The sequence below is a fragment of the Bombus pascuorum genome, unplaced genomic scaffold (assembly GCF_905332965.1).
Source record: "Bombus pascuorum unplaced genomic scaffold, iyBomPasc1.1, whole genome shotgun sequence".
NCBI lineage: Eukaryota > Metazoa > Arthropoda > Insecta > Hymenoptera > Apidae > Bombus > Bombus pascuorum.
The window spans coordinates 157222-178003 of NW_026869729.1; the positions used below are offsets into that span (position 1 = coordinate 157222).

The 20782-nt window shown below is 37.3% G+C and overlaps 1 protein-coding gene across 1 annotated transcript; it reads right to left on the bottom strand.

The window, feature by feature from the left end:
* Positions 1-19752: 19752 nt before the first annotated feature.
* Positions 19753-20507, bottom strand: LOC132915578 (conserved oligomeric Golgi complex subunit 4-like). The gene is made up of 3 exons (XM_060975425.1): positions 20388-20507; positions 20119-20304; positions 19753-20052 (listed from the first exon to the last, which is right to left on the bottom strand). The coding sequence occupies exons 1-3, from the start codon at positions 20505-20507 to the stop codon at positions 19795-19797; spliced, it is 564 nt and encodes a 187-aa protein (XP_060831408.1). The 3' UTR covers positions 19753-19794.
* Positions 20508-20782: the final 275 nt, after the last annotated feature.

Below are 20782 nucleotides of genomic sequence, written 5' to 3' on the forward strand. Positions count from 1 at the left end.
GAGCTACTGAATTAGATACTAGAATGAACGGTTTATGACGCCATATTTATGAGTCAGCCAGACTCCACCATTAAAAGCATGAAATACGTAACTGCACAAATCCAGAATACTACATACATAACAAGAGAGGTGTAAATTTTATATAAATTTACGGTTCCATTAGAATTGTTAAGAAACATTTCCTCAACTCCTAACATTTACCATAGGGCAGGGCCGGTCGATATTTTCAAACTGTTATGTAGTGAATTCGACTATATTCAACTCTCAACTACATTCAAACGTAAGAAAAATCAGATTCGCAAACAATTCTTTTAGCATGGTTGTTTAACGTTATTTCATGAATGTATTCTTCCAGGTAACAAATTAGTACAAAGCAACGAGCAGTCCTTCTACATGTTTAGCGAATTGTATATTATAAATGATAAATAAAATGTACGACAGAGTAACAAACACTATGCAAAACTCTAAAAATTCCATATAATATGAGAATATAAAAAAACAGCTCAAAGTATTTACAAAAGTCACCATGAATTGTCTAAAATAGAAATATTTGTATCCAATTGGGTGGAAAATATTGTAGAATCAATTGCGATCAGTAACCGGTGTAAGACACAGTTAATGGTAGTATTTGGTCAAACAGAACAGTTTTCTGTTCTTTTATGAAGTATGTTGGCTTGCATCAATACAGAAAGTAATATATTTTCTTAATTGGTAAGCAAAGCCATTGGATATATATTAGGTATATACTGGTATACTGATGTCACTTCATGAGACTTTGGAGTCGATGCGTAGCGCCATTACAATACGTTTCAGCTTGTACAGGCTGCTCAAGGAATTTTCTACGCTAGGCTATATTAGAACTGCTGTTCCAATGCTGTTCGGGCAGTTAGGGATATATGCAAAAAAGAATATATATACACGTGGGCGAATGTAAACGTGTATCTGTGCCTCGTCATAATAAAATGTGTGCGGAAAAATTTTGTATATGAACTCATAGCAGCAATATTTTTCATAACGCATGCGCAAATTTAAACCTGGGCATCAGGATACACGACGTTAAAACGGGCATACGTTTCACAGTCATTTCGTACGTAGAAGTACGTAGAAGTCACAGCATACGAGCGTTGCCTGTTTTGCAGAGTTGGCGGAAGAATTACTCACGTACTATCAGAGCGCTGGCACGCAGATGGTCGAAGCGTTAAATTTCTATTTCTCAAAAGTAGCGATTGTTCTGGACTGTGACGTAAACCATGCTTAATGGAACCTTCGGGACATTGTGTTGTAAAACTCAAAGAATATTTCTTTTTAATCTGAATCAACATCGAAGTGCGTTAAAAACTGTAAATAATTTGATTTATACAAATATACAACAATGGAACTTTTTTGCAATAACAAATGATTTATAATAAACAAATCGAAAAATCTTTCCACAAAATAGAAAAGTTTTCATTCCGATCCAACTATTCACTATAGAATAGTCGCTGGACATACATAAAAAAATACATACTCATCGAACTGATAACGAATATCTAACGATACGTTCGTGTGACCTGCTCTATTTAAGGTTATACAATACAAAAAATGCCTCAGCCGAATTCAATGCCCGTACTAACATAAATACATCAGTGAAAAGGTAACGTACGTTGTTAGTGATGAACGTTCCTGGTACATGTGTGAGTTTTAATCTATTATACGGCAATATATTTTTTACAACATACGTTGTTTCAACGCTCGTATGCTTCAACGCATTAATATGATAAAAATCTTATTTGTAACATGCATCTTTTTTATTAATTCATACGAATAAATAGATAACATCACGATACATCAGTGATATACATTAATATTGCATGGAACATATTTATATATGTATGAATATCAATTTTATATTCTACAAGCCCAGGAAAATTAATAACAAATAATAATAATACAAATGGTAAACATATGCAGTATACTAAATAATAACATATTAATGAGAGTCATTTATAATTCAATATTTCCATTTCAATAAAATAAAATATGTAAATGAAATTTAACTCTAAAATAATCACATTCGTATAAACTTATTACTCTACAACGGAAAAATTAAATATTATATTGATAATAATAATAAGCAAGGCTGCATCGATGCTAGACATTTTGCATTACTTTAGTATTTTTAATCCATGTATTATTATTGAGTCATAATATATAAAGCATAGACGCGCAAGAGATCATAGCGCGTTGGCCAAAGCAATCTTACAATTGACAGGTACATTATACAAAATTTTATGTACCATGGTGGAAATTCCTTCTAATTCAACAATTAAATTTTATTTGTATTACAAATCACAAGTTTGCGTCACAACGGCCAAAGAAGCAAATCTTACTTTGTCATATTGAAATAGTTGAACATTAAACATTAGCTTAATATACTATATTAACCAAGATTTATAAAAACAAAATATATTATTCAGTACGGTCAAAGAGCTCTTATCGAATGATGTTTCAAAAGGTACTTACATACATTTTGCTGTCCAATTTTATATCCATGAAGATTGTATCAACAGGTCCTACGTAAACTAACGCTCGAGCTACTTACTTTATGAAATTATTATTATTATTACACAAACTGCTTATCTGTGTACAAAGAAAATCTATGATACGTGGATAGTAGACTTTAATAATATCCTCAAAGAACAATTCGCGTTTTTCTTAAAATATGTCATAACTGCACAATAACAGTAGCAATTTGTAAATGAATATAGAAATTGTATGAAATGCAGTTCTCAAATATATTTAACAAAACTGTAATTATTTGATAAAAAGTCGTAAAATCAATGAAAAGCAGAAGACAATGGAAGATATTTTAGGTTAGCGTGTCATACATGATCTTAAAGGTTGTTTACACTCTCTTATTATTCACTTGCATCCAGAACATGTTTTTCTTTGTTAATAATTTGCGTCAAAATAAAATGTAAATTTTATTTATACACATATAAACATGCACAGAGAGAGAGAGAGAGAGAGAGAGAGAGAGAAAATACCGTTCAAACTCCGACACCACTATGAGCAGCACTACGGGCATTAAAATGGAATCTTCCACTAGTAACAAATATTCCGCTCAGTTCAGACAGGTTCAGATCATTATCGGTAAGGAAGTAACCTTGAAAATATATTTATGGATGGAAAGTGTACAATAAAGAATCCTATAGTATTTATAATACATCATTCTTCAGCAGTTTAATATTATTTTATTAGTTTAACATTAGTTTCATCTAATTTTACCTAATCCATTTTATAAATTGCATTTTAATTACGAAACAGTATCATATAGTACGTTCACACGTAACGGTAAATCAAAAATTGATTCGTGGAACTACAACGCACGCGTATTACTAAGTAGATTTTCTGACTAACTTCACGTTATGTCCAATACAATTTTCATGTTCACGTTTCTATAAACATAAAAGATATAACCTAGCAAACACGAAGATGGCACCCCGCTGGGGGTAGCCACCCACATGCTATATTTTATTTTTATTTTTTACCAATAAGATATAATACTTTACCAAATGTCCTTCAGGACAAATTGTAAAAACCAAAATAAACTAAAAAAAAAAAAACGTTTCTATAAAAACTCACATTATATATGTATGCACATTTGTGCATCTAAGAAGCAACTCCAACGTCAATGAATATCTGATTATTCTTGCATCATAAGTATTGTAAGTATTGTCGCATTCATATACACAAGTTTGGAAACTCCAGTAGAGAGGATAATGCTTTTAATATCCGGCAATGTGCTTTACAAATCGGCCGCTAGTCGCAGCACTGGCATCGATTTGTTAACACCTTTGTCGACGTTATCACTGAAGGTAAAGAATATAAACTAAACTGCTTTTCATAATTTTCATCAATATACTTAAAGTAGACATACGGTAGTACATGTGATACAAAAGAATGTTGTTTAACTAAATGTAGTTTTACATAATACAATAGAGTTTAATTATAAACACGATCGTGCTGCAGACACAAGAAGCGCTGCACGGCGAAGTCTAGCAAATCGATTGAGGTCCCTTACTCGAGAAATATTTTCTGGCCCGTAGGAGTCTTACACACTTGCATGGAATTCTTAAATTTGTGTTTACGAACATGGCAAATACGTACATACATACACATGCGTGCGCGCGTATACACACACACACACGCACACGTACTTACTGTTGGCTCTGTCATAGGCTTATGAAATACCACTGGTTGTTGAAATATCTATCAAAATATCTGTTTTATACTCTAGCGTTCAGGACGAGCACCTTATTGCTCAAGAAATTAAAGTGTGGTTAAAGAAATGATTATCTGAATCCGATGGACCGTCAACTTTTGCGGTCGGTAAATTACCGACAACATATTTATATGTATTATCATCTGTGATACTGTCGCGTCGGTTCGAGATTATTTCACGTTCCGCACGTAAGGTGAGTGATTCGTACTCCAATTAATAACAACTAATAGTTGTTTCAAAGTTTATTATAAAACTGACAGAGTAACGGTACAGAATGTTACATTGACAGAACAGAAATAGGAGTGGAATGTCGAGTGCTGACTTGGGAGGATTTTTATATCAAGGTTTTGGCTGCTGTGGAGGGATTATCGCTGGATGCCGGCACACGGGTATGCTGTTACTGCTTAATTGTAGTTTTGATGGCTATGGTATGCGAACTGGTATGTAGAATATGATTATTCTATATTCCAAGATCACCGTGACAATACAATGCCACAGATGGAACGAAATACAGAATAAACATTTATATCAGTATACATAAACGAGAAGTAGAATAAACACGTTTGTCGCACGTCTCGAGACTTTGGGAACCTTTAACATTTTAGTATTATTCCAAATGTTACCGACTTAGCGTCTCGATAATATTTTCTCTTCAGCACATTATCCAGTCCAGCACATTGTTAAATATATAGGTATCTCCTTTCCATATCACATCTCGAATAACAAGCTTTTGTGGCAATCGCAGGTCCGGAGATATTTACTTGTACTCCAACGAGATCAATCGAGCTGAACATTTGATCGGCCAGCGGGCGTTCTCAGAGTCTTGTCCCAATAGTAATAAAAATAGAAGGAAATATCGGGCTTTCTAAGAGGTGGTGCTCTATCTTTAAAACCATCTCAATTTCTGGCATGGGACGCTGCAGTTCCAAAGAAGTACTGCCCAAAAATCATCCTGGTAACCAAGTGATACAAAAGGATGGACTGGAACACAACAATACTCTATTGAAAGTGAAACAGGTTTTCTATTCTAAGGAAAATCAAAACTGGTGTTTTCTCGATAATGTCTAGACTAACAATAGTGTTTTTTTCGATTTTGACCTTGAACATCTGATGAGGAAGATGAGAGCCTGTTGAACTATACGTCTCATTTATAAGATAGACAGAGCCACGTTACATTTCTCCAACCGGTAGGGAGTGCCACGGACAATCTATACTGGACGGAGAGAAGGCGGCTCTGAGTCGGCGTTTCATCAAATACTTACGATAATAAGTTAAAACAGCTTTGTTACATTTGGACTTCTTCAGAACATGGTAATGGCAGTGAAATCTGAGCTGATGTAGGATTGCCGTGACAGTCTAGCGCGGCTTACCTCGCACAACCTTATATGTTGTTTACCAATAGCAATCTAATCCTAATATTAAAAATAACGTTACACTTTTAGAATAGTACTTCGTGTATCATTATTTCTTAGGTTCTATTTACGTAAAGAGTTTTTAAGCATCCGAAGCAGAAGATGTAAAATTATTTGATAGCAAAGAAGTAGCGTGTATTGAAATTTATTAATTAGAATAGTTATAGTATGTGGACCCATATAATCATATTTGAACATTGAACTTACCATCGAAGAAACCATACCTCGTTGCCATCGATTACATTGCATTTGGTTCTTCGATTCCATGAATGCGGTTTGATATTTTGGCTTTGAACGAGCACAAAGAATTACATTTCATCCACAAACGCTCTACAGTTACACTTTGCATTGGCACTGATTTTATACGAAATAGTTAAGTGAGAAATTAAGTACTGCGTTTAAAATTAAAAAATAAAACTAAATGGAAACAAAATACCATTTCAAGGACTAGAAAGATTTCGTTGATACTAAATAAAACAAAATAAATCATTCATTTAATCGCTATGAGTTGGTGGTATTGATTTAAATGAATTACTATTCTACTGAATTGCTTCCGATTAATGGTATGACTATTATAAATTAAGAGCATAATTATTTGAAATTAATGGGAGGATATTACTATAAATTATTGGTATAATTGTTAAAAATTAATGGCGTGATTGTTTCAGATTAATAATATATTGTTATAAATTAATAGTTGAACGTGAGAAATTAATAGATTGAACGTTGTAAGTTAATTGCTTAAATGTTGTAAATTATTAGTTTAATTGTTACAAATTAATAATTAAATTATTAATAAGCGAGTACAAGTTTTATTTTGATCTACACGATACGGCAGATCGAAGAAAAATGAGCTCCCGCGCGAGTCGGAGTTCCTAATGCACCTCGTACAAGTCGTAGAGAAGAAGATTCAGAGACGTAAATGATCTCGCGCGACGTTGTGCAAGGAAATGTTGGATTGAACATTAAACCCACTTACTCATGCAAATCCATAAGATCACATCGAAAACCGCTCTATGAAATTTACGAGCGCAGAGAATTAATGTTTCGTCTAAAGCGTTGCCTACCATAATTCATAAATATAAAACCGTATTATCAATGTTCATAAAAGGCTTGCACACGCACCATGATTGTCCCTAAAACGAGTGTCCGCAAAAAATACAACGAATGACGATATATGTTCGATATGATTTCCGTTTCGTTGTTAACAGAGCCTGACGTTTCTCTTAAAATTTTGCCGTATTGAGAATGCAGTGTTGCAGTTCTATTGCAGTTGAACACCGGCGATGCGTACACAAAGCTCCTCATGTGTCCCCAGAAGTAAAAGTCGAGAGGATTTAAACGTGGGGACCGAGCAGACCAAAGCACAGGTCCCCTTCCACCAATCCATCGATTTCCAAAACAGTTAGACAAGTGCTCCTGCTCTGCGTTGGTAGAATGTAGTGGTGTACTATCCTGCAGAACCATTTCTTAATGCGCGTGGATTTTCACGTGCTTAAAAATGTTCGTTACGTGTATTTGTTATTCCAGTGTCACGTTTATTAAATATTGCCTCATTAGTAAATAATATCCTCGCGGGAAATTGGAATTGCGTTTGATTTTCCGACTCATCCATTTGAAAAAGTTTTCCTTCTGTTTTTAACTCGCAAACTTACTGAGAGTTATACAGGTGTAGATATTTCCCTTCAATACAGACTATACGGTGTTGCTGCTGGCACCTTCCTCAGCAGCAATAACCCTCGTACTGAACCTGCGATTTCTTCTTTCAATACAGTGCGTCTCCAGATCCGAATCGTCGTGCTGAATTCGTCCACCATGTTTTAATGTACCTGTTACGACCGTTCGCGGAGAGACGCGGTCGCGAGGAAAACGCGTCAGCGAGAGGCGTAAATTCTCGCTACGATTCGTATAATCGACGCCGCGAATTAGTCGTTCCCCTGTTTAGGTTAAGATAACAGAGGTGGTTCAATGAATTTAACACTGTGCTAACAAGTTAATATAGCTTGTATTTTTAACAATAAATTATATAATAATAAAAATGACGCAAATTATTTAGTGATAAATACGGTTAATTCGTTACAGAAATTAGACTCAACTTTTGATATTTCTCGATATTCGTTAGACTTAGCGATTTTATTCGTCAGACCTCTCGATGTATGCAGTTAGAATCTTCAAAGGAGACTGACTTCCCTCCGATGATTTCTTTGTCTTCTCGGGGAGACGACCCTCACTACGCTCGGATCACGCCACCGTTCGCGCCTATGATCACGTATGCCACCTTCTTTGTGAGAATAAAATAACGTACCGAAATCAACGTTTCTGGAACTCGCTGCTTGGTGATAACTATGCGCTCGTCGATAAATTTTATATTTTCCGTCAGGCAGATAAGACGATCAGTCTGCGACACTGTAGGACCGCGGGCGACGGTTAGAAATACGGCCTATACTACGCCTCGTGGCGTAACATTACCTATATCCTGAAAATCGATAATCTATTTTGCTAAATGTCTTTGTGATAGGTATATAGTCCTATTGGTTTGGACAGGGGATCTGATGACAAGTCGTCGCAGTCTAATCTTGCTGAGGAGGCTTCCTAGGACGACAGCTATCAGGATCATAAGGGGACACCGGACGATATAATATGCGTCGGCGACTGTCCTGGCGGCGTCCCCTCCGTTCGAGCTCCAGACCTTGGCGCTCCGATGAGTTTTTCTTTTTTTTTTATTTTATTTTGGTTTTGACAATTTGTCCTGAAGGACATTTGGTAAAGTGTTATATCTCATTGGTAAATAAAAAATAAAATAAAATAAAATAAATATAGCATGTGGGTGGCTGCCCCCAGCGGGGTGCCAGCTTCGTGTTTTCTAAGTTATATCTTTCACGAGGTCTATTGGGTGTTTCCTTTTTAGTCTCCTTGCGATGTTTGTTGTGTTGCATGTTTCAGCTGTCAGCCGGTTCGGGTGTGTTTCTATTCTTACTCTGTATCTTGTTGCGAATCTGGTAATCTCCTCCTTGACCTCCTTGGCATTTTGGTTTTTATGTGTAATTCGTATATAGTACATACAATTATATAAAATATATGTATTGGCATGTAAAATAGCTCGAGCGATATAGCCTCATGCAATGCCTCGGGCATTTCCGTTTGAAACGTCTGAGCTGGTCTATATGGCTCGTTGTGAGATTGAGCTAAATCGGACAGGCATAAGTCGGGATAGGATTATTGCCAGCAATTTGTACAATAGAAGACTACACTTCGCACAGAGATGCTTCGAGAAGAACGAAACATTCTTTGCAATAAAAGTCTTTTCTGACTTATTTTACATTTGCGTCTTAATGTGCCGTGTAATCTGTAATTTGCAATACAAATATGTACCGAGATATTTGACCATCTTCTTAGGCGGAACGGATAGGGGCTATTGTCGATGATAAGATATCAGAGTGAATGTCGGGTCACATCACGGTTGAAATTAAAATGTCTAGACATGCACAGCCCGAAAGGGATAGACTCCCACTTTGTAGTATTTATACGGAACTTTCAGTTACCACAGTAAACCATAGTTCGATCGAAAACTTTCTGTAGCGTGGAATTAATTTTTGACGAATACATTTAAGCCGTGAAAATTAGGTCATCAGCAAATACCAACGCGCAAAGGTTAAGGTCGCTATTGAGATGGAAGAGGTTCAAAGCATGACTAAAATACAAATTAAACAGAATGGAGGTGTTGAATGTTCCCTGTTGCGCCCATCATTCACCCCGAAGACGACATTCGAGCTTGCGCCATCGTATGAAACGCCTTCCGGAGATTATGGACAAAATCATCGGAACTACATGTTTAAGGAAACCGTATCGTATCAGCTGTTATAGCAAACCGCTACATCGAAACATGTCAAAAGCTCTTTCCAGGTCTATAAAGAGAGTTTTGCTACTAGCAGATGCCTGACACGAATTCTATTGTTGCGTGGACCTTACTGTATTTAATCCGGAAGTCAAATTGTTGATGGGGAAGAATGGAAACCTCTTTAAAAAGAAACAGTATGAGTCTCTGTATCAGCCTCTCTAAGACCTTATTAATGGATATTCTGCATACAGCAAACTCATTGATCCGTACTTGGCTGGATTTGGTTTATTCTTATCCTTCCCCAGCAAGAGAACTACTTTCCCATCTTCCATATCTTAGAAAAGTATGCAAGTTCAAGAGATCATTGAAGATTAAGGTGAAGAGGAATGTGTACCTTTGCGGGAGCTATATTGGAACTGCGTTGAAAATATCGAAGTCAGATTACCTTGTGGCGACACATGAGTCATAGGACGAGGCGAAGCGAGAGCGACGCATGTTGTGCCTCGAATCACGGGTAGCGCTTCGACACACGAAATCTAGTCAAAAACATTGTCGCCGTTGAGGGCAACCTTCGTTCCAAACGGCATCTAAACCATCTGACTCCTCCCGACCAGTATAAATAAGCGGATACGATCGCGAACGAGATAATTGTCGAGCGATTACCAAGTTCTTTTCCGAGTTGTACGAATTATTATTAGAGAGCTATTATCGAGTCATCCTCGAGGTCCATTCTATTTTGGGGAATACGTTGTACGAATGTCTATTGACGGTATCAATTATACTCATATTTAAATTATTTATGCTAAATAAACTTGACAGTTGCAGCAGAAATCATTCTCGTATTAGAGATATCGATCCATTCCTCATCTGCCATAATCTTTTCTCATTCAGAAACTTAAATTGAATCGTTAATGAATCTACCGATGTGAAATAATTTTCTGAGAGATCGGAGCCGAAGCGGTTACTAGCAGCGGTTACTACTGTTTCCTCGGGTGAAGATACAGACCTTGTTTCAGCGGCCCCGACTTAACGAAGATCCGAATTTTCCAGGTTATGAAATTTGGAAATCTGAGAAGACCATCATACACATTTTGGTGTACAATTCCAAAATTTGCTCCTAGTAGTCTTGTGGGATTCACGAAGCTTATCGCGCGGTAGAAAGGAGATCGGACAAACAATACCTCGCTACATACAAATAATAGGTGCTAAGTAATAGAAGTAACGAGCGATAAAAGTTTAATAAGTTTAAAGTGATAAAATAGCACGCGAGCACAATAGTAATTAAAGACCTGTTCGAAGAACAGTTTATAACTTGAAAGGAAGTCACGGCACACGATCGTGAGTAACAGAAGCACGTGTTGCGTACATTATTCTTGGCATGTAATCGCATTACTAGTAAGTTCTGGGGAGCCGGCAGCACCGGAGACGTCACGATCTCGACTCATTTGTCAGTTTGGTACCAATAACGACGCATCCTATGCTTTGTCAAACTAAGTTATTCAACTGTGAAAGACGGTAAGAATCGTCTGAAGAAAATTTGAGGGCGCCGATCAAGAGGTTAGCCCTGTTGCCTAGCACTCGTCTAACTTGCGGAAACATGCTTTTGGAATCTTTAATTCTCTGGATCCAGAGAACTCAGGGATCTATCAGAATCCTTTCTGATACGTCTTTTTATGGTTGCATAGCACTTGTCGTGTTCAGTGAATGATGGGATACAGTAACATAGTTTGCAGAAGCGCTTCTTCAGATATTTGGTGTTTGTCTTGTAGCAAACCTCCGAAGTGGGAATCCAGATATCTCTCAACGTAACTGAAATCCCATGCGAGAGCTGAAATGGAGGCTCCTAGGACCGAAAGAATTTTATTATTTGTGGTCTGTAGGACGATCTCTATTTTGTGACTGTTGTCTCAGTGTTTTTATCCTCGTGGACAAAGGTATCAAATTCTGACAGCTCGGTGCAGAAAAACATCCATCTTTTCCGCGGGTACCAAATCCAAGAACGACTGCGCCTTGACAAATCAAATACCATCAAAATCAGTGTCAGTGAACTGGAGGACCATGTCCATCTATTACTCGTTACATCCATGTCACAGGTTCTCGTTTCTGTTATTATTTAACTTGCTGCTCCAGGGAACGTGTCTCGCGTTATAATCACCATCAAGCATGAAAAAATTTTATCGCACAGATAGAGTTTTTCGAAAAGCGTGTCTCATTCCGCGGCAAAGACGTAATAAGACATGTAATAAGACACAAGCTTAAGAGCCTGCAACGTAAATAGAGTAAACATAATATATGAAAAGCCGCGTTTTGTTTGCTAGGTTTATCGTGACAACTGAAAGATCCATTTTCCCTTTGTCTGTATGACTAGTGATTATTACTTCAAAGTTAAATGATATCGAAATGAATTAAATGATAAAGCGGTTCCGTCCCCGAACTTCGAGTTCAGATGGTCACATTCTTTCGAAATGAAAACCCTTGAACTGCACCTTATGCCTCTCCGTAATCTTAGTTTTTGCCAGCAGGGCCACCTCAAACGAGTGAACTTGCAAGGGCTGCAGCAGTAGTAACCTACGATTATTACATTACGAGACAATTAGTTTCAGCGCTTAGGGTCTGGCTACTGGCCGACCGTGCCATACCTAGAGTGGAAACTCATACTGGCGGCGCGTCAGGATGTTAGCGACTGTTTACTACTTTCTAGCGTCCATCGCCTCGGGTACGGCGCGCTGATGGTCTGCGCGCGGCTTGGAAAAACCCTGCCCTCCCCTTGCGGGTCACTGGACAAGTTGAACCTACCCTTTCGGGCGACAGCTCGCTTAGCCGGCGCTTCGCGACGCGTGCAGACGGCAACGTTGGAAGACCAGAAAAATAAAGCTGTTCTGTCTCACAAAAGAAAGATACGTACATATGTGTTTCCTTATTCTTTCAAATTTTGGCGCTGCTGCGCCAATTTACGGCTATTAAAATATGGAGAGGACTTGGAGAGGTATTATAAGGAACTTTATTCTAATATTCACGTAATTGCTCGCCACGTGTGATACTCGCCAGAGATCTAGGGCATAAGATTTTCACACTGCGCTTCTCTCTTTTCTCTCAACGGAGTCCTAGGCCATCGTACAACGCTCGCATACATACTACGAAGGGGATACATACTTGTGTGTGGTTGTGCTATACGTTACCTCCCTCTCGCGCGTACAATACAAATGTACCGTATGCCGCTCTTAGTTTGAAAAACCTGACTATGAAGCGGGAAAGGTGATAAATGATGAACTTTTGACAATACTGATAACGAGTCAACAGTTCAGTACTTTCCTCAGAATCTTGAGGGAGAAAAATTACCTAGAGAAAATAATAACAAATTTGTTAAGTTTATTAATATATTCACATCGTAGACCGTAGGCGATACATTGTATGTCCCCTGAGACATGCGACATGCCGCGAGACCAAGCGCCGATTTTCAAATTTTATAGTTGGACATGGATACACAACTATCTTGCGACTATACTATTATTATCAGTACCAGAAATGCGTTCGGTTGCCGTCGATCGTTTGGTAGTCGACATATTATCTTTGAAGAGAACGCTTTGTATATAGTAAGTATCTATACTAATAAATTACATGTATGCCTTTAACATTATTATTTTGTATAGTGCTTCTCCCTATAATATATATTAATATATGATATAAAATTTAAAATTTATTTCTGGTGAATTAAAGGACATAAGTATAACATGTATGACTTGTGTATGGCTGTGCATTACGTTATTTGCAAATTAATTAACAACAGTAATTAATTTAAGTTTCTAGTATTATCGTAATATTAAATGATTATTCTTAGGAAGAAAATTACTCTGTACGTGCACGTATCTTAAGTTGCTAAAAGTTAAATTACAACAAGACATGTAATGGATTAATAGTGTACGATAATTAAAAAGAGTGTCATTTTTTATAAATTACGAAAAAGTTACTTATATCTGAACTAAGAAATGTCATAAATATCATAAAACGGAAGCAGAAGAAATAAAATTGAAAGATAGAATGAGAAAGAGTAATATTTTAAACGTGAAGGTTAGGTGTTAAATTCTACTCAAATCAAATAAAATATTTAATTAAATATGAAAAAAAGTTAAAGTATTTACTTAGTTATGTTTATTCCAAATTGTTTGTTTCGATATAATTTTTGCAAAATATTAAAGAATATATACTTATGTAAATAAGAATATTACTTTCAAAGTCGAAACAATCATATAAACATTGATGTACGTGCATTATAAATTCATAATTTTATTTTATATACTTTGTTTCAGATAGAGAAATGAACATTTTTTTGCTCATTAGCAGTTGGTAGATAATGATGTTAAATCATGTGACGTAATTTGATATGCTAGTTCCCTTAGATGGGAACACTATCATGCATGTATACAACTTTCCAGTGAAGCAAATAAGAAGAGAAACCTTTGTTTGAGTTAATGAATTAAAAACTATTTGAAAGTGGTCTGTAGAACAGTATAAATCAGAGAGATGACAACCGAAGTTACATAGTCACAACCTTTCGAAAACTTAAAAGAATTATTCGATAACGTGGGTAATTTGAAACCATGACCGGAAATTGAATAACTACGAGATTCAACTGATTATGTGTACAGTGGTTTAGAAATAAGCGCAGAAAGAACGCAGTTAGAAAAATTGGATAGAGAAGTACATCCTAAAACGTTGCTTCGTCATGATATGAAAGGTGGCTGCCTAGAAGACAGGTAATAGAAATCGCTATATTTATTAATTCATATATTATACATAATATGCCCGTGATTTTTCAGATTTATATATGGATCAGAATCTTATGATTCTTACCTATTTTATCACTGGAGTGTTATTGACACGTTTGTGTATTTTAGTCATCATGTCATAACTGCGCCACCTTTTGGATGGATTAATGTAGCACATAATCATGGTGTAAAAGTTCTTGGTACTGTAATTACGGAAAGAGAAGGTATCTGGGATGTAATACTTGAATCTCAGGAAGAAGTAAGAAGATTTGCAGATGCACTAATACTTGTTGCAAAATTTTATAAATTCGATTTTATAAGTCTGGTTATTAAATATTGAAAATACCATTAAAAGTGAGCAAGTTAATAATTTAATTTATTTTGTAAAATATCTAACAGAAAATATTCATGAAGCAATTAGAAATTCTGAAATTATATGGTACGACGGCGTAACCAATGAAGGAAAATTAAATTGGCAAAATGAGCTTAATTACAATTGTTTCTGTTTCTAAATTTTATTTAATGTTCTGAATGCAATGTTTCAGAGATTTCTTTTTAAACTGCGATGGCATTTACTTGAATTATAACTGGACGAAATCAAAATTGGAAAACGGTTTGGCACTTGCAAAAAATCACAGCAGAGATATTCATGATATTTATGTAGGACTTGATATTTGGGGAAGATGTTGTCCTGGTGGTGGTGGATTTAATTCAACATATGTAATTACAATATTACTTATTTTATTGTAGCATATAGTCATTTAATATTTCATTAAACCGTTATAATCTACAGGCTTTACCAAAAATACGACACGAAGGACTTTCTGTCGCGCTTTTTGGTCCAGGTTGGACTCACGAATTTTTCGGATCTAAGACATTCGAAGAAATAGAAGATCTATTTTGGGCACAGTTGTTTCCTTGTTTATAGCAAACGGAAGTCAACACGAACCAATACTAGTTCTCGGCAATAATACCGGCTTAAAATCCATCGTTCATTATAAATCAAGGGAGTTGGTTGCCAACTGGAAAAGATGGTAAGTCTACAAAATATAAATTGAAATATTTGTAACATAAAAAACAAAAAATAATTAAACCTAAAAAACATTTTATTAGAAGAATAAAATAATTGTAGGGATATGTAATGTCATTATATTACATTATTATATTAAATATTTATATAGCATGAGTTATGATTATACTCTAAATAAATGTACCTCACACAGATATATTTTTCTTGTTTAGAAAGCAGATATATATGTGTCTGGTTGACATTATGATTAGCTGCCTGTAAGGAATCTTCATTTGGACTAGACCAACCACAGTAGCCATACGGACGACGATGCGCTAGCCACTAGCACTGCAATCGACAAGCAATACACCATACCCAAAACAACAGCACAAGAAATTAGAAATATAATCGAAAAAACAAAAAACAACAAAGCACCAGGAATCGATCTAATCAATGGCAAAATAATGAAAAACCTCCCTCCAAAAGCGATACGACTAATCACTATAATATTCAATGCAATACTAAGAATACAATATTATCCTACATTATGGAAACAGGCACAAATCATAATGTTACCCAAACCAGGCAAAGACCCACATGAAGCAACATCCTACAGACCAATATCACTACTCCCCGTGCTCTCCAAAATACTAGAAAAAGTAATATACGCCCGACTAAAACCAATAATAGAGAAGGAAAAATTAATACCAGACCATCAATTTGGATTCAGAAACAAACACTCCACCATAGAACAAATGCACAGACTTGTCAACGAAATAATACACACAATAGAAAACAAACAATATTGTACAGCCCTATTCATGGACATAGAGAAAGTATTGGACAAAATAAACCGCGAAAGCCTAATTCAAACAATCAAGAAACAATTCCCGGAAAAAATATACCAAATAATAAAATCATACATAAGCAACAGAACCTTCACAGTAAAAATCAAGGACGCACACTCCGAAGCCAAAGACATCAAAGCAGGTGTTCCGCAAGGAAGCGTCCTAGGACCCATACTATACACACTATACACGGCCAACATTCCAACAACTACCAATAGCAAAATACTGACATTCGCGGACGACACAGCCGTGCTAGTCAGGCACACTAACCCTGTAACAGCAGCCACAATACTACAAGAGCACATCACAAAAATAGAAAAGTGACTACAACAAATCAAAGCTAACCCTAACAGAGGGATCAGCTTATATCTTTAAACTTATATCTTATTATTCTGTTATTCAGGAGGAATCAGCTGTAATTTTCAAGCCACGTCAAGTCCGATTCAACGAAAGTCTTCTGAAGACAACTTGAGGGACCAAGTTCAATCTAGGAAGGGGGGAATGTCACAGGTGCAAATCAAGCAGCTATATGATAAACCAGCATCCGTTCTCAGGCGCCTGGACGGCAGATATGTACGACCAAAGACTGCTCCCACTCCAACGAATAGAAGAATATAAATGCTTCGTTCCAAATCATCCAGTCAGTCTAAAAAAAAATTTCTTAACTAACTCAAGTACCAAAAAATTGTATCACGGCCAAACGAAAACAGTATTGTACAAATTGAGAAAAAAAAATAAAGAACTCGGTCTCCTGTTCACAAAAAAAACAAGTTTCTTGTTTTTTTTCTTAATTTTTATGTGACAAATGCTCGATAGATACTTGTAAATAGTGCTCGATAACTCTAGATAACTCGATAGATGAGTGATTCGCTTGCGATGCTGGTCGGGTGTTCGGTATTTTGAGTGGCCGTCAGTTTATGGCACGGACAAGCTCATTCCCTTTTTTAAGAAATTCCGAATTGCATGTTCTCCCCTTGCTGTAAACCTAACGACTCTGAGGTCAGGTAAAAAAACTCCAGGAAAGGATCAGCCGGAAGATAAGCTCGTTGTATTGGAAGTACCATTTACGGTGTGCTTGTGCGCGTCCACCCGTTCTTGCACATTATAATTTCCTGCTATATGACCCGTCTTGAATCAATTAAAATGCCGAATCTGGCCGGAAAAGGCCGAATATGTACAAAAGAGGATTCAGCCTATGCTCGTTGTAATGGAAGTACCATTTTTCGGGGATTGGCAGCGTGCAACAAGTTCTCACATATCATAATATCCTGCTATACGGCCCATTTTGAAACTATTAAAAAGCCGGAAATGTCCGGAATAGGCCGAAAGTGTACATAACAAGATTATCCATAATCTCGTTGTAATGGAAGTGCCATTCTTGTGGGTTTGGCAGCGCGCAACGAGTTCCTACACATCATAATATCCTGCTATTCGGCCAGTTTTGAAACAATTACAAAGCCGGAGAAGGCTAAAGAGGCCGTACATGTATAGTAGAGGATTCTCCGTATGCTCGTTGTATTGGCACTACCATTCTTCGAAGGGTTCCTGCGTGCAACCCGTTCTTGCACATCATAATTTCCTGCTATATGACCCGTTTTAAATCAATTAAAATGCCGGAAGTGGCCGGAAAAGGCCGAAAGTGTACAGAACAAGATTATCCGTAAGCTCGTTATAATGGAAGTGCCATTTTTGGGGGATTGGCAGCGAGCAACGATTCTTACACATCATAATATCCTTCTATACGGCCCATTTTGAAACAATTACAAAGCCGGAGAAGGCTAAAAAGGCCGTACATGTATAGAACAGGATTCTCCGTATGCTCGTTGTATTGGCACTACCATTCTTCGAAGGGTTCCTGCGTGCAACCCGTTCTTGCACATCATAATTTCCAGCTATATGACCCATTTTTGAATCAATTAAAATGACGGAATTGGCGGGAAAAGGCCGAATATGTACAAAACAGGATTCTCCGTATGCTCGTTGTAATGGAAGTACCATTTTTCGGGGATTGGCAGCGTGCAACGAGTTCTCACACATCATAATATCCTCCTATATGGCCCAGTTTGGAACAATTAAATGCCGGAAATGGCTAAAAAGGCCGTACATGTATACTACAGGATTCTACGTATGATCGTTGTATTGGCACTACCATTCTTCGAAGGGTTCCTGCGTGCAACCCGTTCTTGCACATCATAATTTCCTGCTATATGACCCGTCTTGAATCAATAAAAATGCCGGAAGTGGCCGGAAAAGGCCGAATATGTACAAAACAGGATTCTCCGTATGCTCGTTGTAATGGAAGTACCATTATTCGGGGATTGGCAGTGTGCAACGAGTTCTCACTCGTCATAATATCCTCCTATACGGCCCATTTTGAAACAATTCGGACAACCACGGCAAAACCATTCGGCATTCATCAGGGCTCTCCTTGTATTGGCCCGTGTTATTTCCTTCTCCGTGCTGCTCCTAGTCTAGTCCTTCCTTGGCCAGTTCAGCATGCTACGTTGTCGTCCTTCTGCGGCACGTGGCTGTCTTGCAGCTCCTCTTCCACTGCTCCGCGTAGTTGGCATATGACGGTCTTACAGAACAGGCTGAACTTGTTCCAGTTCTCGTCCTTGGCGGTCACCGTGGCCATAAAGTTGTCCACGTCTATCTTCTCGCCAAGACCGCTTTCCAGCTCGGTTCTTCTGTCAGTCCACTTGGGGCACGTGAAGAGGACGTGCTCCGCGTCGTCGTTGTGATCTCCGCAATCTAAACATTGGCTGTCAGTGTCCTTCCCGATTCTTCTCCTGTAGACACTGAAGATTCCATGCCAGGTTAGCAGCTGCATCGTATGGTGATCTATTTCTTTTTTCTCCTTGGCAAAAAGGAGCGCGTTCGGTATTAATTTCTTGGTGCTGTTATCCCTCCTATACGCTTCCCATTCCTTTTGCCATTCGTCCTTTGTCTCCTTCCGGATCATCTCCAGCTCGTCCTTCAGTGCGCTGCCGTCTCCTACGCAGATCCTGGTCTTGTGGATCCTGGTTCTATCATATGCTTCTTTTAGTTGCTTCACCTTGATGTAGATCGGTAGATTACCGGTCAAGACGCAAAGCGCTGCGTGAGAGACAGTACGGTATGACGTAGTTGTAATGCACAGGGCAGTTCTTTGCGCCCTTTTCAACATCCTCCTTATTTCGGCTGGGCCCGCCCACACTGCTGCACCACAGGTTACGATAGACTCCCATGCGTTGTAGTAGAGCCTACGAGCCAAGCAGAGCGGCCCGTTGATTTTCGGCAGGATGCCCCTGAGTGCTCTGACCATCTTGTCGGCGCTACTACAAACCGTTTCTATGTGCTTGTCGAAACTCCTGTGTGTGCCGATCGAGACACCGAGGTATTTATCCGCTCGAACGTTTCGATGTCCGAGGTACCTAATTTGATTCCGATCACTCTCGGCACCCGCATCCCAGTGATGAGCATTATTTCCGTCTTCTCTCTCGCCAGCGTGAGTATTATATGTATTAATAATAATTAAGTTATACTAATAACGCTGTTGATTATTAAGCCAAAATAGTATTTTAACTTTGTATAATTTATGCATTAATCAGAAATAAAAATATTAAAAAAAATTGACTGTTTCTTATTATTTATTATACCAATATAATTCAACAAAAATTACGGTGTCAATCTCTTTATATCCTCGGGACGAAAATCTATCCTCATAGAAGCAATACGTCGAACTTCAGCAGGTGTTAATCTCCATGCAATCGCATCTGCACCACAATAATTTACTAGTTCTTCTACTTTTTCAACGCTTAATATGGTAGCTATTTGCGTTAATCGTGCAAATTTATCACGTACAGACCATGAGGTAACAGCGGCTAAGTAACTTGCTAATGACCTTACTTCTTTATCAAGTATAAGATCTACCGCCTACAAAATTATTGATTATGATGGAATAAATATTAAAATTATAATAAATTCATAAAATATACATACTCTGTTAAAAGTAGACTTTAATACAACTTTTTCTAAACGAGCTGTTACTTCAGCAGTAAGAAGACCAATTAAAGCATCATAATTAGGTGCTGTTAAACTTCCCTTAAAACTTTGAAGTAAAAATTCTAAATTCATAATTAAAGATTGTACGAAAGGTCCATCTGTTTCATTTCTTAATAAGTCATCCTACGGATATTGACGAATCGTTACGAGTTTTTTATTTCCTTAACTCATTTTAATCATTTCTTATGATTATATACTTTGTTTACCTCGTTCATATGATGATGCACTGATAAGAATGCATCGACCCAAAGTGTGACCCTCGGTTTGACAGCGCTTACTCGTAACTGTTCTAGAGCATAATCATTAACCGCTCGTAAAATCGACATAATTCTGGAAATAATACCACTAATGCCAAATTTAAAGTTGGGAATGCCTGAATATTTAGTACAAGATGGAAGTAGCTGCAGTTACGAATAACAAAGTTTGGAAGACAGTTCGCTAAATAAGATTGGCATAGAAGATACATCATCTAATACTCCTGATCATGATCAGCAACCTGACATTTTATTCGAGCAATCAGTCTACTTCAGATAGCTTGGATCTCAAACATCAAACAACTGATGTTGGTAAGATCTTTATTATTTTATTCTATTTTTAAAGC